Below are 25,401 nucleotides of genomic sequence, written 5' to 3' on the forward strand. Positions count from 1 at the left end.
CCTGTGTCTGTTTGACCCTCGTGACTGGTGAGACTGGCCAGAGTGAACAGAGTCTGTGTCCATGGTGATAGTGTGTCGGCCTTGATTGGTGGAAGGCTTCGAGGGGCGTGGCCAGAGATGCGTGATGGCCACAGGCACTCAATCAGGAAAATGATGGGCGATGTCAAAAACTGGATTTCTGAAAAAAAAGAGAAAGAGGGAAAAAAAGAGATTAATATTTAATAACTAAATTTCCATTATAATAAAACATTGCTTGGAAAACCTATACAACATTATCACATCAAAAATATCCCAATCCAATCAAATCTGAATGCCTTATCCTCTGTAAGCTCTTCATTTTTTGTTGGGAACCATTGCATTTTGGAGGATTTTAATTCAAAATAATCATTGATAATTTATTTTTTGCTCTAAAATTCCCCCGCAGATGTTTGCTTCATCCCTATTGCAAGTAATATAAACAACAAATATGTTACATTTGTTTCCCTTTGTTAAATACCAGAAGTTTTGTATATATTTTATACACAATAAATTAATGGTGTTTTTCCATTTCAATTAAAAACATTTTCTCATCCCATAAACTAGCCATTTTAGAAAAAATAGGATTTTTTTTTATTACAATATATGAACAAATTGTATTTTGTTGATTGCAGTATTTAGAAGCAATATGCTGTACTTCAGCGTATTGTAATGATATTAAAAATATTTCATGATAATATAACAATAAAACTGCAAAAACAGTATTTAATTAACATTTTGTAATGTTTTGTTAAGTATAAATATAACAATTAACATTCAGTACAACCAATGAAATCTGTAAACTTTTGTCTTACAAAAACTAAAATTTACAATATATACAATATATCTAAAATAATATACAACTTGCTACACAAAACTCCACTTCCCAGCATGCACTCACACCAGCCTTCCCTGACTCCAATGATCACGTGATGCTACAGTGTTCCTGCTCTCCGAGTTTCTGATTGTTCCCACCCGACTGCTGTTTATATATACCCCTCTGTTTGCACTCCTTGTTGCCGAGTAGTAAATCTATATTTTTTTAGCTCTTCTACATCTCGTTATTGTGTCTGGTCTCATGAGATGTCTCGCGTCTTGTGTCACACCCATAGTTAAAGCCTTTTTAAGCAAACAAACAAACAAAAAAACACTTGCTGTGTAGATAATTAGCTTTGCATATCATTTTCCAAAGACGTCTACGCAATACTGAATCTACGGCCGGTATGATGAAGAGCATGCTGTCAGGAAATCCTTCTGATAATTAAGTTGTGCTGCTGTGAAACACAGGCAGAAAAGTAGGTCCTGAGAAGAGTCTAATAAACGCTATAACAGCCGGGAGACAAAACATGTGTTTTGACATATTTCAGGATAAATAACACTGATAAAATATCACATGACAGCTGAGTGGATGAGGGAGCAGAATTTAGGCCACAATGATTTATGAAGATGTTCTAATCCCACTGGACATCACATAAAAACAAATATAGTGTATGTCCTGAAATATGCATACACACACACATACACATACACACACACACACACACACACACTATTTAAAATGATTCAAAAGTTTCAGAAACAAGACCACACCACAGGAGACTCTAACTTCTTACAAAACCCAACACAACTCACATGAAACAAATAATAATATAAATTTGTATTCAATCTACAAATAAATTTAGATGATTTTAATACACGTAAACACAACCTGTGTAGCAAACGGAGGTCAGAAAAATAAAGCTGTTCAAATGTTTGGACGGCATTTTAATTGCATTTAACTGCCTGAGGTTAATTACTGTATCAGTCCTTCACTGAGTGATTAGAACCGATTCAGCAGGACATGAATTATAATTAGGAACTGGTAGCTGATTATAATTCCACAGTCTTATTATCTGTTATTATCTGTTGACTCTTCAGTGCTTTTTTTGCAAACTAACAATCAGCATCCAGGAGCTCTAGAACGCCTCTCAGCCAATCACATTGCAGGCTCAGGACTAACTGTGCTATAGTTTGCTTTAATAAAAGAAAAGGTTCAGGTTTTGTATAAATCTCATAAGTTTCTCAGGGAAAAATATATTTCACACTTCTACTCAGTGATAAATATCCTGCATCCTCATCGCGTTCAGTAGCTCCTCCATTTCCACTCACTGTTGTGTTTTAAATGTGGATCTCCATGGAAACACAAAGCGCCCCAAAAAATAAAATAAATAGAGGACAACAGAGTTCAGCGAGGTAACAGTAGGTAATTTAGCATGTAATTTTCTCAGAGGACGTCTGAGAAAAACACGTACATGGTTGTTCCGGATGGGAATAAAATCACAGAGGATAAAAACCCCTTATAAAAGAGAAAATTACCCCCGGAATCCCCTGACAAACTAATCCAGTCCGGATAGGGCTTAAAATTCGATTTGTCTTGACATTAGATATAATAATCCAGATGTACTTTGTAGTTACACGGTAACAAGCTATGTAAAAACAGTGTAATTAATGATAAAGTATGTGTTGTTACAGATTTATTACAGAAGCACAGTTTATGCAGCTGTGAAAAATAAATCAGGATAATGTGTCTCAGATCTCTGTGGGCACTCGATTCACTGCATGAACATAAATCAGAGACTTTCAAGAAATGAGAGCAAAGTCGAGGCTAAGTGGTCCACTGACCCACATACCAGCAGCCATTTCCCAAACCCAACCTAATTACACACACGCTTCACGCCCAAGGTCCAGTTTTACGGCCATTGTCCAAAACAGATACTCAGTAAATCCAAATATGTTTTAATTCTGTGTATAAAAGCAGCTGATAATTTAGACTCAGAAGGTGTTCCCCCCACAGACACATATTCACAAAAAACATACAGCATTCTGTACGGCCCACTTACCTCATTCCAAATACACCTACTGCAGCCCAAGTCCTGCACAAGTAACTAACGGGACAGTTCACATTGTTACTGTGACATTTCCAGAAACAATCAGTTTGAGCAGTAGGGCTGGACCCGAATATTCGGGTATTCGGATATTCGTTCGTTGAGTAGGTATTCGGTTTTTAATTTTGGTATTCGGATATTCGTTTTTTTTCTACTTTCCAGAGCTCCACCTCACTCTAACCACTTCTGTTCTCGCGGGTCCCGTCAGAATATCTTGCGCGCGGGACAGAACTGAACTGTTATTGGCTGGAGCAGGAGTTTAATCCAGACGACAGTGTTGGGAGTAACGGCGTTAAAATAAACGGCGTTACTAACGCCGTTACTTTTTTCAGTAACGAGTAATCTAACTAATTACTATGACTGTAACTATAACGCCGTTACCATTTTCGACACTCCGTTACTGCACGTTACTTTAGCAGCTGAATGAACTTTTTTTTAACTTTGCGCATACAGACAAAGAGCCCTATCATACACCCCACGCAAGGCGTGTAGCGTGGCGCGTTGCCACCCGTCAACAGTCTATTTTTAGGCCTTGCACGCGTCCTTAAAATAGCGTTGGACTTTGAAATATATTAACACCGATGGGCGTGGTGGTCTGGAAATGATGTGTGTTGAGGTAAATTTCTGGCGTGTTTCTATCTTGGCGGCGGAAAAAAGCTTAGCGCGATTGCTCACCCTGCGCTCCAAAATACTCCATCCCATCACATCTTTACCACATAAAAATAAACCACACCCAGAGCCTTCAGCAATCAACTATGAAAAAATATATATACTTAAAAATCTGCACTGTAACTATAAATTATTATTAGTTATATTTATTTCTGTCAGTTATAAGGATTTATATTTATGTTTAGTACACAGACTAAATAACTGTAACTAGGCATTCTGCTGTTTAAAAATTTCAACAGATGCTTATTCTCACTCAAATGCTAGAGTTTTGAAATGGAAAATTAAAAGAGAAAATAACTTTGACTGAACATAAATTTATTTTAGTTAACTTTGCTATTATTTAACTGAATTTCACTTTTATATCTGAAAAACAAAGCACATTGTCAATCTGGCGCGTGGTGCTGCCCGTCAATTACATAAAACTTAAAACATTTGAAATACACAGAAATATAAAGCTATATGTTAGCATTCGTTTCTTATCACCAGGGCAAATTTATTAAAATATCAAATATATTAATTCATGAATTAAAATCTCGTCCAGCGCTCTGAAATGTCAGGCATGCAAAGTGGTGCTTGGCGCAGCGGCGCGCATTGCGCGCAGAATAACCTCTGTCTTCTAAAAAAAGTTTTTATAAATAAGATCTGACAAGTATACTAAAATTAATGTTATTAAACTTACTAAAGCCAACAAATGTACTGTTAATTAAAATCAGGCAAAATGCGCTGCGCCTCTCTCTCTCTCTCTCTCTTTCGCAGCGCGGAGCTGAATTCAGCGCGAGGCTATAAATAATTTACAACTCAGTTCAGTTAAATAAAAATAAGTAAGGACCTGTAAGTTAATCAAATATTGTCAAATATAAAGGATAGGTTGAGGTTTTGATGAGCTGTTTTCATGATTTGAAACTGAAACTAACCGAAACTTTTATTATTCTGCGCAAAAAGCCTGTGATTGTTTTAAATGAGTTTTTTAATGGATTTAAATGAGTTTTTTTTAACGGATTGTTGTTTTTGTCCATTCTTTTGTTTTGTTTATATATACATTTATTTCTTTGAGTGTGGTTTGGTTTGTTTAATTTTTATCCCCAGACGCGTATTTGTTTTTTCCGTTTTTTTTTCAGTATTACATGTCTTAGTAATTTTCTTTGGTCCTGTGGAGTTTTTCGTTTCTTATTTTTTTTTATTCGTTAGACTATATTTTTGTCAACATTTTGGGTTTATTTTTGTTTGTTATTTTTCTAAGAAACCGTGCAGCAGCAGCGCTCCTAGCCTGCTTACGCAGCGGATAAGCCGCAGTGTGCGGCAGCAGAAATTCCGGGATGAAAACACAAAGAAATCTGGGCTAAAAACACAGAAAAAATATGGGGTGAAAAACAAAAATCCGGGATAAAAACACCAAAAATCCGGGGTGAATATGTCTTAAGGGGGCCGTGATTTTCTTTTTTTTTTTTACCTCTTTTTTTACCTCTTTTTTTAAAAACGAATATTCGAATATTCGCTTCGAATCAGTGCCGAATATCCGGAGCTCAAAAAACGCTATTCGGGCCAGCCCTATTGAGCAGTAGGTCAAAACTAAAGGTTCTCTGGGGGTGTATCTCATACCTCATGCCTTATTTGTGCCCTATCCACTTCATTATAAAAACCTCCTTGTTTCTATACTTATTAATATTGTATCAAGTCCACTAAGCATATTTAGGGGCTCTTTGTCTATAATTCTATAATTAACGTCTAGTCCTGTATCTGTTTCTCTGCACACTTTATTATGGTCAATTATTTGGGCTTTGCGACAATATTCTTAGCACTGCATTGACTGTACTGGTATGGTGGTGGTGTATGAGGTGTTAGTGTGTGTTTCTATGGTACAAGTGGATCAGACACAGCAGCAGAGCTTCTGGAGTTTTTAAACACCTCAAAGTGTCACTGCAGGACTGAGAATAGACAAACAATCAAAAATATCCAGCCAACATCATCCTGTGGACAGTGCCCTGTGACCAATGATCAATCAAACAATCAATCAATCAATAAATCAATCAATCAACCTTTATTTTAACTCGGAAGTACATCGAGGAAATCAATAGAATGAGCAAAAGGCAAAAGACAATACTTAGCAAAGAACTAAGCAAACTTAGGGGTATATTTACTAGGGAGGACAGGTGGAGCCAATTAGTCACTTGGAGAGCGAGATCAAGTGGCTATTATTCAGTACATGATTTGCTTAATCAGTGCTTCATTATGTTAAATTAACTGTGCTGCTACTATATCGTACAGTAGTTACAGTGGATTTATTTTTCAAGAAAACACAAACATAATGTCCTGATAAATCATATGCATTTATTTTGCTTAGATATGTAAGAATTGTCGGTGTGAAGATGAGCTGAGCGCCTACAAAAACAGAGGCGATTCTCAGGGTTAATACTGTACTACTGCAATACCATCGCAAGATATTGATCGAGTTCCTACTAATATTTAATCCAGCATGCCAGTATCCTTATCACAAAGACACACACACACACACACACACAATACTCTACTGCCCCAAAGTCACTGCCATCAATATGAGAAACCCAAGCCGAGAGACTCATGTGCAAACACTGCATTCCTCTGGGGTTACCTCACCTCATGTTACAGTGAAAGGAACACACACACACACACACACACACACAAACACACACACACACACACATATTTACACACACAAAGAATTCTTATGGGATTACTTCACACACAGTCAAAACACACAAACACAAAGCTGCATCCTGTGCTGATGCTGCAGGTATCCTTCCACTTTCTCCACCTCTATCATTTCTGATGTGTCTTCTTGTTGTTGTTTTTTTATGATTAAGCTCATCATTATTAAGTGCTTGCAGGGTAAAAATGACCTTATAAATCTCTTTTCTATTCCAAAGGCCAAGAAAGAATGCGTGGACTTCAGAGGAGTGAAGCAAGTAGCTGGAACCAGAACACAAAGTACACATTATGAAACGCTGAAGAAAGGTTAACCGCTATAAAACACCACAAGAAAGCACCGGAGCATCACTATCAAAGCTGGAGCAGGAGTGGTAGTTCAGTACTGCACTTAAAAATGGGTAGGAAGGTGTTTCACTGCAGGATTTGTCAGGCAATATTATGTATCATAGGTGGGCTGAATTTATCATTTATCGCTTTGTCATTGAAGATCCTTCGTATACAGCCAATAAATGCAACAAACATTCAGAGTGGTTTGAAGGACGCAGCTGATGTATCCTTCCTGGCCCTCAGTTACCAACAACTCCCTGTGCATATTTTTTGTAAGAAATAAGGTTTTAAACTTATTTCTAACTTGCTTCTGTGTAGAAATGAAAAATCTAGTGAGAAGAAGTCTTTATTGGACATTCCTCCAAAGCATCCTCAGTTGCAGTTTACATTTTGGAATGCAGCAATTAGCAAAAAAATAAAATACATAAAATAACACACAATGGACTGCTGAAAAAAATCACATGTATCGTGCAGTTATATCTCAGGTGTCATATATAATGTTAATTACAGCTGTGGTCTGATTAGTCACTGGCTATAACCCCTTTTTTGTAGCGCAGTTTAGAGACTTAGAGGCTTTACCAGTGATACCTCAACATAAGGAGGGTAAAGACCAACACATGCCTCCTCCGACACATGTAAAGTCAGACTCCGCCTCTTTTTGAACTGCTGCTGATGCTGTAGCATTGCCGAGTAGCATCACAGCGCTAACGCTCGGAGGAAAGCGCAGCAACTCGGTTCTGATACATCAGCTCACAGATACAGCCTTGTGCTGATCCACATCACCCTAGAAGTGATGGCGGGGAAAGAAGAGCACCATCTACTGTACTGTACCCACAGTACAGAGAGAGCAAGGCCAATTGTGCTCTCTCAGGGCTCTGGCAGCTGATGGCAAGCTGCATGACTGGGATACGAACCAGGATCTATAGCATCTCCCTTAGAACCATTATTTCAAAGAGTGTATACTAACACTATGAGAGAAATACAGCCTAAAAAATAAAGCAAAAGCCAAGCAACTTTAAATTCACTTCAAAACACTGTTCCAAGAAATCAAATATACTACTAAACACACACTAAACATACACAACATGCATTTTGAGATGCCAGACACAGAAAATATAGTTAAGCAAAGCAGGGAGCAGTGGATAAGACCAATAAATTGATACAGTAAGGAGGTCAGTGTGAGGGTTTATGGTATTGGAATAATGAGAACACTATAGTGGAGAAGTATATATAGCGGGAACTGGAGCAAGAGAAGAGAGCCTACAGGCATTTACATTTAGCTTTCAAAACTCAGCATTACAGAGCCATTACACCTACACACACACCACACACACACACACACACACACACACACACACAGAGACCATCAGACTGAAAGGTGCTCTCAAGCATGAGATGTTTAGACATATGTTCAAAGAGCTGAGCAGTGTATTAAATCTCCCCCTCATGCTCCCACACACTCCAGAGGCTGCAGATTCACCCAGAGGCTGCAGACAATGATCAAAGAAAAACAAACAATGGCAACTCTTCTTCACCCACCGGCAAATTCAGCACCGAATGAAACTAAAGAAACGACAGAAACAGAGAGAGACGTGACTGTAGACTGACACCAGAGTGATATGTACACCCTGGAGTTCAGTCTGTGTATCTGACTTTATTTTGTATACTGTTAGAATTTCTTTAGAAAGGGACCAACAGAAATGCTCCAAAATGTTGTGTAATAAAGTCTTTTATACTTTGACCTCCATAGAAAGTGAACAGGTTTTTGTCCTTCCCCTGTAAAGTTGCCATTTTTAATAAAGAAGTTTTTTTTTAAGTGACAGCAAGAGTAAGATTATTAAAATACTGGAAATTATCTACAGATAAAGGCATGAAATGATCCTACTCTGAAAATTTTTCAAACTTTTCAAATTTCCCATAATAACAAAATTGTCAGTCGTGATATTTTCAACTCTGATGGACACACAAAAGATATGCTGCTGATAACGGAACACTACAGAGTTCTAACTCGCCGAGCTTCTGATTACCCACACCTGTCCTGTTTGTATGAATACCCGCCCCCCTTTTTCTTTTCCTCATCGCCTCACTGCTCTTTTGTTACCGTCTTGTTTTTGACTACTCTTTTGCCTTGCCCTTGTATGGATTGTGTTCACAGAATGAAACTAAAGGAACAACAGAAACAGAGAGAGATGTGACTGTAGACTGACACCACAGTGATACGTACACCCTGTAGTTCAGTCTGAATGAGCAGACATGGCTAACAGGGCCGACATCAGGCCACATGTTCACATGTACTGTCCATTTTTTCCTGAACAGTATGTGAATCTGGCAGTTTTATTTTATATACTGTCAGAATAGTCCTTCATTAGAAAGGGACCAATAGAAATGCTCCAAAATATTTTTTTTACATTTACCTCCATGGAAAGTTACAAGTTTTTGTTTTTAAGTGACAGCAACAATAAAATGATTTAAATATAGACAATTATTGTTTTAATACAAATACAGCTCTACTAGCTACAGACAAATGCATGAAATGATCCTACAAACTTTTCAAATTTCCCATAAAAACAAAATATTCTATGAATGAAAGGTAGTGGAAAAGTAGAAAATTCTAAAATCTGATAAAGTCCAAATAGATGAATAACATCTGGAATTATTTATTTGATTTGTAACAAGGCATTTACAGTATCCAACAAAAGTGAGTAGATCTCTCGCATTTCTGTAAATAGTGTATTACATCTTTTTTAATGGGACTGAGGGTGTAACGGTACAGTTCAAACCTCGGGATAAACCCCACGGTTCGGTACGTTTTTGGTACATTTTTGGTACAGTTGGTGGAGAAAAAAATAAAAAGAGGCAGGGCATTCTGTGTAGTCTCACCTTTATTAACTTCATAATAACAATAAATCTTGTTTTCATCATAACCATGTTTTCTTTGTTTTTTGGCATAAATTGTTTAGGCTAACCTCATATTTCTTCAACCTCTGCAGCAATGTTGGCAGCACCCATGCAAATATCTTTAAGTTTTAAATCTACTTAGTAACTGTAACGAGTCACATGACACCAAAGAGGGACGACAACATAATTGGGCACAATCTGGACATTTTTACTGTGAGGTGTACTCACCTGTTCTGCCAGATTGTTTGCTAGAATATAAAGTTAAATACCAGTTAGGAAACTTCTTATAGGATATATCAATATCGAGGTAAAGTGTTGAATTAATCGTGATTCTGATTTGAGCTGAAATCACCCAGCTCTAGTTTACAGCACTATACAAAAGCTTTATTTACCTTCACAGTGTAGTGAAACAGTGCGGAGGTTCTTTAAACTTTAAAAGCTCCTCTGTGTGTGTGTTTGAGGTAGAGCTGTTGTAGTGCAGGAGAGATTATGTTCCATTTGTTGCAGCACGCTGATCAAAACTCTGATAAAAGGATATCTCATCTCTCCCTGTGAGGCACCGACACACACACACACACACACACAGTGGACACTGGCCTGTCTCCAGGGGTGTTAACTACATCAGTGAGTCATCGAGCAAGAGAAAGAGAGAGAGAGAGCATGCAGACAGAGAGAGGCTTTAAATCACCCTTTATTAGTACAGTAACCAAAACACTGCTAAAAACACATTCCACCCAGCATATAAAATATAAATACACAACATCACCATCTTTAACCTTCCCTCACACACTGTGCACACAAGAACGAGAGAGAGAAAGAGACAGAGAGAGAGAGAGAGACACACAGAGAGAGAGAGAGAGAGATAATCAGTAATCCGTGGGTTAAAATTAGGAGGAAATGAAATAAAATGAAATGACAGAAACAGTAACAGAACTATTCACGCCCGCAGCAATCTGACCTCCTGCTGCACTTTAACCTACAAACACACCGCCCTGCTTTACATAAGTCTGTCTCACCCTTCAGAAACACACACATTGTTGCCGTGACCCAAAAACCTCTTCTTCAAGCTTTATTAATCTTTTTACCCACATAAGAAAATTATTTCAAATTTTTTTTAACATTTTATCCCATTTGTTTCCCTGCTTCAGCAATGCACATGTCTAATATATAGTGAACTGTAGGGATGCACAATATAATTTTTCCTGCATTGTTATGGCAATGTGCACATGCGCAACCGCCACATCATTGCATGTGCGATGTCAAATATATAAAAAATTGTTTTTGCAGCTTGATACCAAAATTCTCACTGTTTTTATTTCCTGATTATTAAAATCATGACTCAAGTTTCTTCACTTTCACTTCAGGTAAAATGTGGTGAAAATTACAATACAAATAGTTTTTAAATATACTTTCATTAATTGTTAAATTTAGTGAAACTGACAACAATAAATCCATAATTCCTCTTATTTAACTAGAAAAGTGCATTGGCTTCTAGGGTGATTGTTTCTAAGGTGATTGCTAAGGTGTTGCCCAGTGGTTGCTAGGTGAATGCTAAAGTGTTACTAGGTGGTTGCTAAGGTGTTGCTATGGTGTCAATGGCAGTTGCTATAGTGATGCTAAGTGATTGCTATGGTGTTGCCATGGTGTCCATGGTGGTTGCTAAGGAGGTTGTTAGGTGGTTACTGAAGTTTGTTATGTAGATTCTAAGTGGTATCTGTGGTGGTTGTTAGATAGACAGATAGATTTTTTATTTAGCAAATTTAGAAAATTTATGTTGTTGCTAGGTGGTTGCTAAGGTATAGTTAGGTAGCTATATTGTTTATAAGGTGCTTTGCGATGCTCAACCATAATTATTAAAGCATATTTTATCCTCTTCAGTAATATGCTTGTATAGTAAAGTATCTTGTAGAAGCTGAGCAATTTCTCGAATGTGACAGTTCTTCTATGACCTTCTCAATCCAGTACGTCAGAAGATATGTGTTTTAGTCATTCCAACATGTAAATAAATTAGCATCTTGTGAAATCTATGCTCTATGCTGTTTTTCTTTATATTCTGTGTACGCCAGTTTAAGAGCTAGTGTGTTAGTGGTTAATTAATAACATTTTATGCTATGCTGCTGTTCATCATTGAAAAAACGGAGCAATACCGTTGGTGTCTTGCTTGTAAATCCGGTTTACTGTGCATTCAGCTTCTGCCATGTTGAATTCTGTGGTGAGAATCTGTGACAGTTCCATGTGTCTGATCCTGTAAGAGTTTCCAACATGCAACCCCGGAGTTCAGAAAGGCCAAAACCTCAAACCACAGCGGCTCTGTGCTCGTACAGACCTCTCTTTCTGGATTCTGTTATGGAGCCGAGAGACGTAGTTGTGTAGTTTAAACAAATATAAAACAAAACTTTTGTTTAGTATTTGTACAGGAAGTTGCTTTTGCAAAAAACAATGTCCTTACATAGGGACAGTGGTTAATTTTTACATTTAAAAATTATTATCCTTGTCTTTTGGGATTTTATCTTTTTACAGCAAGCAAATAAACTAGTTTATGTCAGGTCTGACACTAAAAGCGCTCCTATCTCTCCAACACTCCACTACATTGCCCAGGATGCACCACACACTGACATCACACCCAATCCCGATTACATGACACAGCATACGATATTTCTAGGATGCAGGTCACCTGAGTACTTGACCTGAGTACAGCTGTGTTCTGACATGACAGTTTCCAATATAAAATTGGATGAGAATTTTTACCTGACCCATGTTCCTTTTTGGACTGGCTGTAGAAACCTTTGACTGGGATTCCCTTTATGTTGGTATCTTATTATTTTCCAGAGCTGTACGGACTATATCTGGGTTAAAGTGTGAAACGAATGAGTTTAAAATGAAGAGGCAGATGGCTGTAGGCCGAGACCACTTGGCCAGACTGTTTCTGTTCATCATTATAAACTAAAATACAGTTATAAACTGTCTCTTGAGTTATAAGCTGCTAACTGGTGACTTTAAGACAAATAAGAGTGGTATAAGAGTCTGCTAGCATTTAAAACTTGGCAATTTCACAAACGTTATTAAACTCAAAACACCACCGTATCTATTAAATACTGTTTCTATTAAATTAAACAGAGACAGCACACACTATACACACAGACGTATGTTTGGCGAGGCATTTCTTAACTGCTGGTTAAATTAAAGATCAACAAAAGCAGCTGTTTGGCAGGTCTTTAGTGAGGGAGTGGCCGGGTAATGGCTGAGCTGCACTGAGTTTTGATGTGGTCAGTGTGTCTCTCTCTGTTACGACACACAAAAAAAAAATAAAAGAAGGCCTGAAAAGGACACTGGTGACAGCTATAATAATTTACACACTTTTACAAGGCAGCTTAGGTCACGCTAGTTGTGCGAATGTGAGTGTGAAGCAGAGGAAAGAATAGAGAGGAATGTTTCACGTTGTTAGAGGACTGTTCTCCGCTAGCTCTCCGGGTTTTTGAAGAAATGATGATAAGTGTTATGTCAGCACTGCCAGAGAGCGCAGGAAAAGCAGAGTAATAAATTATTCATGCTCTCTGACAGACAGGGGCTGTGGAGTGTGTGTCTGACAGCTTCACACTCGATTGCGGGTGTGTTCAGTGGTGCGCTCGCTGCTTATTATTGTACTACAAAGCAAATCACGCCGTTAGTCCAGCAGTCGGACACATCCCCCATTATCTGCAGTGAATAAAACGCTCTCTCGATTTCTTTCTCATAACCAAGCAGCCTCCTCGCTTACTGTATATATAACTCTATATACAGCAACAAGAAACCTTAAACACTAAGATTACATTCACATTACCATACTAAAGTGAATCAAATCTGATTTTTTGCTCAATGTGGCTGTGTGAATGAGCCAAATCCAATTTTTTAATATTTAAAATTTGAGTCACTTTCATATGTGGTCCTAAATCGGATATGCATCCAATCTATGCACGTGCGACATGAATGTAAGCGGTCAAATCATATGGAATTCATGCATATTTTCACTTTTAAGCATTAGCATTAGCATTAGCGCTACGTGCTACTCTCTCTCTCTCTCTCGTACCCACAACACATCTCTTGGTGCAGCTGTGCAGCTATAGCTGCAAAAAAAAAACAGCAAAAGCAAACCAAAACCTGGCCTTTTTTCACCTCCTCGACCTGAGCATGAACTTCAGACCAGCTGTTTTTCTCTCCACTTCAGCAAAAGATGCTCCACATATACAAAAAAGCAAAATGAACAGATATATACTGTAGAATCCAGTTTTCCATAGGAAAACGATTGTCAAGTCATCACTGCAGTGTCTTTTTTTAATCTGTTACTAAGATGAAGATGCTCAGATGAACGATATAGTTGGCATGTATTGAAATGGTAGGAGGTAGGAGATGGTACAGGATGTGTTGTGTACTTTTCTTAATTTCTTGAGATCCTGCATTCCTCAAAAGCGGACGTTACATTTCTGTTTCTCTAGTTTGCACCATGATACTTCAATTTTTTTAAACGTTGACCCTTTGGCCTCATATGGAGACACTATACCCTTCCCATCTTCAACATTAAACTCAACTGATTTACAAAAACGTTGCTGGGAATCCCAGTCAAAGGTTTCTACAGCCAGTCCAAAAAGAAAAGAACATGGGCCAGAAAACAAGAAACTAGTCTATTTGTGGGCGGCATGGCGATGCAGTGGGTAGCTCTGTTGCCTTTAAAGCAAGAGTTTGATTCCCGGCTGGGGTAACTATGATCTTTCTGTGTTGAGTTTGTACGTTCTCCCCGTGTCTCCCCGTGAGTTTACTCCCGGCAGCCAATAGTGCACAGCCTAATCTCAACCAGAAACCACTGTCCATCTGGAGGACTGCATCGTGCACTGAGGAGTGCCGATCCATATATGGGTATACATTCAACACACCAGGGTAATTTTTTTAAACATATTTAATTTACCTGCTCTCCATGGCTTCATTTGGCATGCTTTTTGGAAAAAAATTGGAAATAATAGGAACCTACAAAAAAAAAAATAATAATAATAATAATAAAATAACGGGTTTTGTCCATATAAGGACATTGTTTTTTGCAAAAAAAAAACTCTCATTACTCAAAGATAAAGTTTTTAGTATTATACTTCTAGGCTGTTTTGTACTGATTGGTCTGAAAAACTGCACATATGTTAGTTCACGCTTCACAATAATGAACATTTACCAGATCTGTGTTCTGCACCAAGTTCTGTCACTCAGCATAAAGTCCCACCAGTTTTGCTTTTTGAGAAATGTCCCATTCTTCAGCTGAAATGAGGATTTTAATTGGTTCTGCCACTGAGTTTGACAATCTGTTTGTTTGTGTGGTTTGGGAGAGTGGGAATTACTTGTTCCAAATAAAACCAGCCAGAACTCCATCAAAGCATGCTGGGAAATCACTCCAGCACTTTGAAAAGAGCTGGATCACATGCCAGCTAGAGCTAGCCTCGAGAAAACGTGGGCCAAGGATTGGATTACAGTAAATATGTGTTGAGTGGCATGAGACGGGTCTATTTGTTCATGCATGTATCAACGTCTTGTTAACTGTATATTGTTGAAGTAAATATATATATATTAACATGGTTACAATTCAGCTTCAGTAAAATGACAGTCAGTATCTGGTGAAAATAACTGACAGCACTGTAAGTCAAACCAATAATCCTTTAAAATATTGTTTACAAATGTCTAGCTCATTTGCAAAAATGTGTTAATAAAGAACCATCCAGTTGATAATAAAGTTATCCAAAAGCAGTGTGTAAGACTGGTGGAGGAGAACATGACAGGATGTATGAAAACTGTGATTAAAAACCAGGGTTATTCCACCAAATATTGATTTCTGAACTCTTAAATCTTTATGAATATAAACTTGTTTTCTTTACATTGTTTGAGGTATTTTTTGTTATTTCATCATTCTCTGCAAATAAATGCTCTAAATGATAATATTTTTATTTGGAATTTGGGAGAAACTTTGTCTGTAGTTTATAGAATAAAACAACAATGTTCATTTTACTCAAACATAAACCTATAAATAGCAAAATCAGAGAAACTGATTCAGAAACTGAAGTGGTCTCTTAATTTTTTACCAGAGCTGATGTTCACTATATGTGAAAACAGCCTGAGAGGTATTTCAGGAAACTAAAGTGTTTCATTTATACGACGTGTCTCCATTTCTGACACCTTGATTTTTTTAGAATCACAGTCTTCTAAAGTATTTCAAGGGGAAAAATGAAACCATGCTTAGAGGTGAGAACTATGGGATCTATTTCTCTATGAAATTCTGCCAGTTTTTCCTTTGTTCTGTTCTCTGCCTTTCTTCTTCTTCCTCTGCACTCCCACATTTCTGACTTCCTCAGAAGCTCCAGCAGCAGCAGCAGCTCTCAGATGGCTGAGGGAATCCCACAGTGCCCAGAGGCCCACATTAGAGCACAGTACATCCAGGGGAAGTCCAGCAGCCTCCATCAGCGCTCCAGCAGAGGAGCTGGAGCAAAAGCCCACTCCTTGGGGATGGGTATTTAGGTCAGCTGTGTGACGTTCTACTCTGTTCTCCGGTCTCAGGGTGCCTGAGAAAGCATGATGCACTATTGCCAATTATTTTATTTCACCATCACTTTCAGGATGGAGACGACTCACTGTATAGACGCTGCTGTGCAACGTGAATCTGCATCATCATCTCCGTACACTGAACTGTTCAGTGAAGAGGAAAGTCAACGGCAGCAACTGAAAATAAAAAGACTCAGAGATGAAGAGATGAAAAGATGCGCTGATTACAGATACTTCTACCTGCATTAGTGTTGCAGAGAAATTCAATGCTTATTTCTAGAAGAACACAAACTCAGGCCCTGTCCACATTAATTTGGACAATTTTGAAAACAAGTTTAAAAAAGGCGGCGTTTTCCAAAATATCCCTCTCTACACAAAAACACTATTTTAGTACCTAAAAAAACACTGAAATTAAGACCCTGTGACCCTGTGTGCATTAAAATGGACAGCATGTGATTTCTTTTTTATATTTTGTTGCACATAACGCTCAACAAAGCCTATTGTCCATCAGAATAGAACATTAACCAGCCAGTGAAAACTTTACAATAGATTAGCCCCACCCACTGCATCAGAAAAAAATAGCAACTCAGACATTAGGGCGTGGCAGCACTAGATCCAAGGAGGAGTCAAAGTAAAGGCTAAATTTTTACTAATTTTATGTCATTTAGAACACTTTAATCATCATATTTACTCTTTTTGGGTGATTTGTGAAGTGAAAAAAGTTCAATATTAAATCTTAAATAAAAATGTTAAACACAGGTATCCAATGTCATCCAAGTCAAGGCACAAAGCCGATAAAAAGAGTCTGGTCTGCATACTGGCACAATCACTCTAAGCATACAGTACTAGTTAAAAGGGGAAAATGGACAGTATTCCATCTACACTGTAGTTTAATATTACAGACACCAAAACAATACAATGTTTTTTTAATCCCCTGATCTAAACCTGATGAACTGAGATGGTGATTTGAGGTGATTTAATTGGGATGAGCTGGAGCTTCACAGCGTGAAGGAAAAGCAGCAACTATTGTTCAGCACCTCCAGAAACTCCTTACTTCAAGACGCTGAGAAAACTATTCCAGGTGACTCTCCCTCATGAAGACACTGAGAGTAAAATCTCACCAAGAGTCTGCAGATCTGTCCTCAAAGAGATATATGATATGTATTTAGAAGAGTCTTAAGTATAATTCTAACATATTCTGATCTGTTTCACACTTTTTGTTTTGAGAATAATTCAGCATGTGTTCCTGAAGAGCTTTAATATAGTCTTCAATATTTCATTTACAATGCAAAAATACTAAAAATGTTAATATAAGGGCAGATATTTAACATGTTGTTCACCAAGTTAAATCCAAATATACAGCTCAATTCCAAGCATTCAACAGGAAAAGCCTGTAAAGATTCCAAAACCAAGAACCGAAAGAATATTAGCTTTTTATATAAAAAAATATATGCGAGCTGTGATATCTGTTAACATAACGTGTAATAACGTGTAGGAGGGTGTCAAATTTTGCACATTGCACATTTTATATAAAAAGGCTGGACTGCAGCTGACAATTTGTAATCTAACAATGAGTAATTGCACTGAAAATTTGCTTGATTCAAATATTCAAATATACATACTGTGACATGCCAAAAGTCATGAGATAGCAGTATGTACAGTATGTGGGCTTGAGAATGCCTTAACTTGTATAAGCTGTAAGGTGTTACCTCATTTCCTGCCAAATTTGTTTCTCCAGTGAACGTCGCCTGGCTCTGCCAAACATTCACACAAAGCAATCCTAACTGTTCTCATACAGAGTTCCCCAATGGTGGAACATCAGGAGCATCCTTCGCTATCTTTCCTCCTCTTTCACACTATTTTCCTTTGGCCTCCTTTAGGCCCGGTCAATTTTTTTTTTTATTTGAATGTCTACACCCTCTATTGCTAAATATACATCAATATTGCAAGTTGCTTTGGATAAATCTGCCAAATGTAATCTAATGTAATGAAATGTAATGTTATCCTGTGAGTTAGGCCAAACACTGGACCAACGTGCTTATGACAAGGTGATGTGTGTTTAGTTAGGTTACTTTTGCATCGGGAATACATCATACAAGATGTTACCACCCACAGCGAACAGCAAAGTGGGTGCTAATAATCATGACATGATGACTAATGTTCTTAGAACGTTAAATCTGTCAAGCTTTCTGGATGTTCTTCGATAATTTATATTTTGCATTTTTAAACATTCTGGTTACACCGCTTATAACATTGCAAAACATTCTTATAACAATAACTTTATGTTAGCTTGGTCGACAGATCCTGCTAAATGAACTTCAATCCTCCAGACAGTAGATTGGAGAGGTTAAGGGTTAAACTCCTCATCACAGTTCATTCAGCTAGTGGGCATATGGTTATGCACAGCTGTGTTTGTGTGTGTTTGTCTGTGTGTGTGTGTGTGTGTGTGTGTGTGTGTGTGTGTGTGCAGGCAAAAGTGATTAGTGCAGCTCTGCAGTGACATGAGGTCAGCTGTCCTCCAAATGCCCTCTGCATCCTTCAGCATCCTCAGCATCAGTACCACTCACTGCCTTCACTCAGAGCATCACAGCCTGGCGCGAGAGGAGAGGCCGCTCACACTGGAAGTGTTATTTACTCTCTACAAACAATAGAGAAGTGCTCAGGTGTGACTGCAGACGGTCGCTGTGGAGAGCAGAGCCACCAGACCATTTATCACCACAGAACTGATGAGTGCGGATTCAATCATATTACACAGCTCTCGATTTGAAGGTGAACTTGCACTGAATCTAGACGTGACTGAAGAACTCACCATGACTGGAATTACTGACACCCACCACAGCACCATCTGGGCCCCAGCTTACAGCCATCAATCTCTCTCTCTCTCTCTCTCTCTCTCTTTCTCTACCTTTTACTCTCTCTCTTTCTCTCTCTCATTCTCTTGCTTTGCTTTAGGCTAAATTATTAACCAAACTGCATTAACCACATTAATGACAAATGACGGTTTATCCGTTTTTAAGGCCCTTTGTTACAGCTGCAGAATTGAGGTATGTTTCACAAAAGCCATTTGCAACCATTTTTCTCGCAGATCTCAACACACACACCTCAACAATATTAAAACATGCCCTGGACTGCAAAAACCAGCTTTTTTATTCCACAATATATGTAACACAAACAAAACAAACAATACCAGACCTGTTACCATAATTACATTAAAGTTTCATCACACATTAAATGGACATGACCACTATCATTTGTGCTGAGTTCGATATCATCCATTACGTTTAATATTATTTGATATATTTTTTGATTATATTCTAACTCCAATGTCTGAATCATCTTAACATTGTCTTTTTTAAATGGTGTAATTGCATTATTGTTATATCATTAAGTTATTCTTACAAATTGTCAGAGTAGTGGTATTGTTCGATGAGCCACTGGGACTTTAAATCTAGCTCAACCTAAAGCTCCTCCTACAATTAGGACTGGAGGGAACTCATTTGGTGCCTTTGCCTTTTGATTGGAACACATTTAAATATTATTTTTAATTGGAATAAGTTTAATTTGATTAGGTTTGCATATTATGCAGTAGAACTTTATTAATCTTTCTTTGACTGTAATATTTTATTTGTTATGAGTTTTCTTATTGTTTGCTGACGGTACTTTTTTGCTTTTGAGCTTCTATTTTATGTAACAAAAATAAAAATAAAAATAAAACTTCTTCCTTTTTCATCTGTGTTTTAATGCACACCATGATTCACATGAACATCAGATAAGTAATGTCTTCCGGGTATACTGTGCATTCCCACGGTCCGCTTTGCTCCTCGTCTTCCAAAGTGATCGATTGTACAAGTCTTCAGAAATAAGTAATGTGTTATAACTATTATAGTATTAGTGGAAAAAATTGTCTTAGAATAAAAATTATATCATTTTGTGCAATTATTTCTAAGACAATATATCGCCCAGAAAAACAGTTGTTATTGTAAAAGGCCTAACCCATACTGTTCCCAGTAGACCACATATACAAACTTTAGATATCATAACAATGTGCATTATTTAAAAGTGCAGTTAATGTAACTATTCTTATATTCGATTATATCTGTACAGTTTCATTTATTTTACTTTCTCAATCCTGGATACACGGAGTGCATTATTAGTATCATCACATGATGGATCATTGACTTCTGTTAGACTCTGGTGAAAATCTCTATTAGCGGGTTGCCATATCATATTGTATGCAGTAATATTGCCAAATAATATGTAGTATTGTTTTTTCTATTCTTGAAATTGTCATTTTTTTTTAATTCAATGTTTTGTCATATCAACAAGAGTATCTTTCTCACAAGAATACACTAACATATTGTGATATTATTTTAGCGCCATATCTCCCACCCCTAGTAACAATACACATGCAAACATATGAATGTAAATACATTCAGTTTAATTTTATTTTATTTTTCCATTGAATTGCATTATGTTTAATTGGAGCTCACAGGATAATGACTTATAAATTACTACTATTCATACTATTCCTAATATTATTATATTTTCTATTTAACTGCTTTATACATATTGCAATAATAGACTATTAATAGACTTTTCTCCTTCTTCTTACCTGCAGCTCTCAGCTCTTTCTAATCCTGCGCAGACAGACAGATAGACAGAGAGACAGATGAAGGTCTCTGGGGTGAAGTTAGGCATGAGGAACTTCTTCAGTGTCTGGGCTGAGGGATGAACATCTGCTGAGGGTTGAAAGGAACAGCAGGAGGAGGCTATGGATCCGCATAGCTTTGTTGGTGTAGAGCAGAGGCAGCTCTGTAATAGAGGAATGCTGAGCATGTGGCTCTCAGGAGGCGTAGAGCCGCTACTGCTGCTGCTTACAGCCTCACGTGCACATCCACTCAACCTTCTCACGTCTAAAACCATTAAAACCAGGATGCAGCAGCAGTTGGGGGCGCTGGGGTCGCGCTACACCCTGTCGGCTGTGTGCTGTGTCTGTGACAAAGCGGGAAACCCGAGAAAAAACGAGAGAAAAAACGAGAAAACCGGAGAAAGAGCGAGGCTGGTGCATTAGGAGCGGTCAGAGGGTGAACCTCGCGCGCGCGCACGCGGGGTTATTATTATTCGTATTCTCCTTCTTATTATAAGGCGCTTATAATAAGATGAAAATACAGATCAAGTAAAAAAAATACAGACCAGGACTGAGATAGATAGATAGATAGATAGATAGATAGATAGATAGATAGATAGATAGATAGATAGATAGATAGATAGATAGATACTTTATTTCTCCCGAAGGAAATTTAGGAAAGATAGATGAGATAGATGAGAGAACAGGGTATTGCACACAGATAAGCTAGTTTACTATCTATATTATCAAATTTAAAAAAAGCATCTATAACCAAACATATATAACACCTCCCAGCAGGTAGCAGGTAACGTACCCTGTTCCAGAGGTGATCCCACACCCCCCTAGCTGTCTCCTGACCAGCCCCCAGGGCAGCCAGCACAAAGAACAAGCAAACAGCACAAACATTAAATATTTATGTAGCTTAACCAGAACCAGCCTATCTTACCTTATCTCCACGAGAACATCCCCAGCACAGTGATCCCACACCGGGTACAGAGCGATCACAATCCCCGGCTATCGCACACACACATACACACACAGTCCTCCAGCTTCAGATACACCACCACCACCCTGATCCTCCTCCTCCTCCTCCTCCTCCTCCTCCTCCTCCAGCAGCAGTAGAGACTGGCTGACTGGACTCACGCCTGATGGATGGGCGGTGTAATGAGCTCATCCAGCGCTATGGGGCGCTCTAACACATGACCGCAGATCAGTACAGTAGTATCTGCTGCCCCCGGCCTCCTGTGTGCTGAAATAGATCTGCTCATTTAGCTGTGAGCAGCGCTGTTGGGTAAATAAAAAAAATCCTTTGTCTGGTTCTGCAGCTGGAAAACACAAGCCTGTACATTTTCCCATCACTAATGCACTAAAACTTTAAGATTTTATTACCTAATTTACATTAACCATTTCAGATCTGAATTATGTGCAAGAGTTAGGGAAAAAATAAAAGGAAATAATAACAATAATAATAATAAAAATAATAATAATATAATTTCCTTATGGATTTAAAGATTCAAGGAGACTTTATTGTCATTCACATCACATGTGGTACATTTACACCCAAAGAGCAATATAAAAATAGATACATATAAAGACAAAATAAAATAGAATAAAAAAAAACACAATAATAAAATAGATAAGATAAATACACATAATAATATAAAGGAGTAGGTAGAGAAGTAGCAGCAACATGAAGTCCAAATTGCAAATTGCTACAGCAGCATGATGATTGAATGGATATCAGTGACGTGAAAGTAAAAAGTGATAAAGTGTCATAAAGTGTCTTAATGCGGGTAAACTGACAGTGTTGTTTTTTATTATGTATTGTCCGTGTACAGTGTCGGTGCAGTGTGTTGTCTAGGTGGAGTTTAAGAGTTATTTTAGTTCATTAATTCCAATTAACTAAAGTAAGTAACTGTTTTTTTCCCATTTCCCATATTTTAATTTTAGATTTGATATTAACCTTTTTGTTCACAAGCCATCCTTAAGCACTAAAATGTGAAAAACATGAAAAAATGTGTTCTAAATTACACACAATTAGAAAAAAATAGCTCTTTAATTTGCCTATTTGGCTTAAGTGCTGTTTTTCAGTGCAATTAGTGTTATGTGCAACAAAACATTTGTAAAAAAAAAAAAAATAAAATACATGATGTCCATTGTAATGGATGCAGGGTCTGAAAGGGTTAAATATGTGGATAGTATTTTATTCTCATATCTAGTGCTGCCCTTGTGAAAATGAAGTATAAAAGTATGTTCATATTAGGAACAGAATACTAAAATTACATTTTCTATTTAAAATGCACATTAAATATACTTTCTCTCTATTTCCATAAAAAGTTTTTAAGCAATATGCTTTAAATGATACAGTATGTTGTGTTGATAAATATATATATATATATATATATATATATATATATATATATATATATATATATATATATATATATATATATATATATATATATATAGTGGCATTAAAAACTGCTTTTAATCTATTAAATACTGTTGTTATTCTATTTATTATTTTAACAGTCTAAGCCTGCAGCCTCTGCAATCTTTTGCTCTCTTTCTTTCTCTCTCTTTCTCTTTCTCTCTCTCTCTCTCTCTCTCTCTCTTTCTCTATAATGACAGGGTGCGGCAGTTCCACAGCTTGACTAAATTCTGTCCATAATTATGTCAGAAAGTGAAAAACAGGCAAAAAAAACAGAATAGAGATTTTTTTTTTCCACACAACAACAAATTACACATGTCTCAGTCGGGCTGTGTCACAGAGAGAAATATAAAGGGTAAATATAATAATCAGTAACTGAATTGTTGATAAGACGTTAAGGATCCTTCTTGACTGGATTATAATCACCCCTCTCTCTGTTTCTCTCTGTGGTTTTCAGTATTGACCTTCAGTACTCACACTCCTGCTCTCGGCCACCTCTTAGCAGCGCTTTAATTACGTCCCAAACTGACTTTGCTTTTCAAAATCCCCTTAAATCCTCTCAAATCCCTGAATATGGCAGCTTTTCACCACCTACATCATTTCTTCATTTACTGCTCGCTGCCTGAGCTGCCTGTTCACTGATGGACAGATATAATTACTCAGTCCCTGCTTGTGTCATTCAGTGATGAATATGCAATCTGCAGCTATAAATAGCAGTGAAAGATGATGAAACTGGAATTTGTGTGGCAAAGACCAGCAAACAGCTGTGATGTGTGGAAGCCATTCAGTTAGATTGTTAAATTCAAAATAATCATTTTATTTAGTGAAATTATTTAATTAGTTTTTTTTTTCATATACGTGCCTGTGCAACAAGTGCAGTCGTGAAATTTCACTTCTCACTATTAAATATTCCACAGTCAACTGTCAGTGATATTATAACACAGTAGGAGCGACTGGGAACGGAAGCGACTCAGCAAGTGGTATGTCACATAGAAAAAAAAAAAGCATAGTTATTATTGATATAGACCTCCAAACTTCATATGTGTTTATGTGTTTATATAAATACTAATTCCTGCCACCACATTATTCCATTATATAATCCTTTTTTCAGTAGGAAGTAAATTGCTTTTTCATTATATATGAAATACTGTATATCATATTTTTTTTAGTTTTGAGAGTTTTCATTATTTTTGGACACATTCTCGATATTTTAAGATGCTAACTTTATATTTTTAGATTATTTGTATATTTTTAAACACTTTCTATTCTGAGATGATTTCCCATTATTTTAAGATTTAAGATACTTCCTTAAAATCTTTCTTTTTGAGATTTCTTATTAATGTTATAAACTTTCTCAACATGTTTCTGTATTTTTTCAATATTTTGAGATGATTTCTCATTCATTTTTAAGGTACTTTTTAATTTGTCATAATTTTAGATTTCTCATTATTTTGAGGTGATTTCTCATTATTTTAAGATTCTTTATTAATATTTTTCCTTTTTTGTTTATTGTTTTGAGATTTTTTATTCATTTAATAAATTTTCTCAGGGTGTTTTTTGTACATTTTTAGATAATTTCTTTTCAATAGTTTTTAATGGTTTTATGTTATTTTAGGTCATTTCTTTTTAGATGATTTCTCATTAATTTGATAAGTGTTGTCATTATTTTGAGATTTTCTTTTATATTTGTAAGTAAATTCTTGATATTTTGAGATTATATCTCAATATGTTTTAATGGTTTTATATTATTTAGGTAATTTCTTGATTTTTTGAGATGTTATCTTAATATTTGTAATGGTTTCACGTGATTTTAAGATACTCTTTTGATATTTTAAGATGATTTCTTAATATGTTAAAGGATCTTTTAGGCCTTTTGTTTTTTATTGTTTTAATTTTCAATTTGTTTCCATGTGTTCAGGTTGTAGCAGAAATTTAACTAATTAATCTGAGACTGCAGTTCTTTTTTAGGACCGGAAGAGGGCGCCATTTGCCTTGATTTGACTTTTAGTCTCCTTTATAACCAACAGATGGCGCTAAATCCCAGTACTGTGTCTCCAGAGTAGGATCTTCCAGCTGCTCCTCTGTGCTGGAGATTACAGTTATAATGATAACTTTTACAGGATTATCCTCTTTTATATAATTCCTCTTAATCCTCTCTGTCTTTCTTCACACTAATGATCCATTATCCATGACAGGACCTGCTCTCAGGATCATCTCAATACATCACCAGTGGAGAAATTAACAATGCCCCCTTACTCTAATACAGTAATTATGTG

General features: G+C 36.9%; 1 protein-coding gene across 3 annotated transcripts in view; it reads right to left on the bottom strand.

Annotated features, from left to right (window-relative positions):
* Positions 1 to 21,780, bottom strand: part of vangl1 (VANGL planar cell polarity protein 1) — a 47,701-nt gene extending 25,921 nt beyond the window's left edge. The window contains exons 1-2 of one of the 3 annotated variants that reach the window (XM_022665627.2): positions 21,641 to 21,780; positions 2 to 178 (exon numbers count right to left, since the gene is read on the bottom strand). In XM_022665627.2, the coding sequence (XP_022521348.1) occupies positions 2 to 63 (62 nt within the window). In that variant the 5' untranslated portion in view covers positions 64 to 178; positions 21,641 to 21,780. Of the gene's footprint in view, position 1; positions 179 to 20,679; positions 21,173 to 21,640 lie in introns of those variants that run through there. The other 2 variants (XM_007227742.4, XM_022665628.2) reach the window with 2 other exon arrangements.
* Positions 21,781 to 25,401: the final 3,621 nt, after the last annotated feature.

The sequence above is a fragment of the Astyanax mexicanus genome, chromosome 11 (genome assembly GCF_023375975.1).
Source record: "Astyanax mexicanus isolate ESR-SI-001 chromosome 11, AstMex3_surface, whole genome shotgun sequence".
Lineage (NCBI taxonomy): Eukaryota > Metazoa > Chordata > Actinopteri > Characiformes > Acestrorhamphidae > Astyanax > Astyanax mexicanus.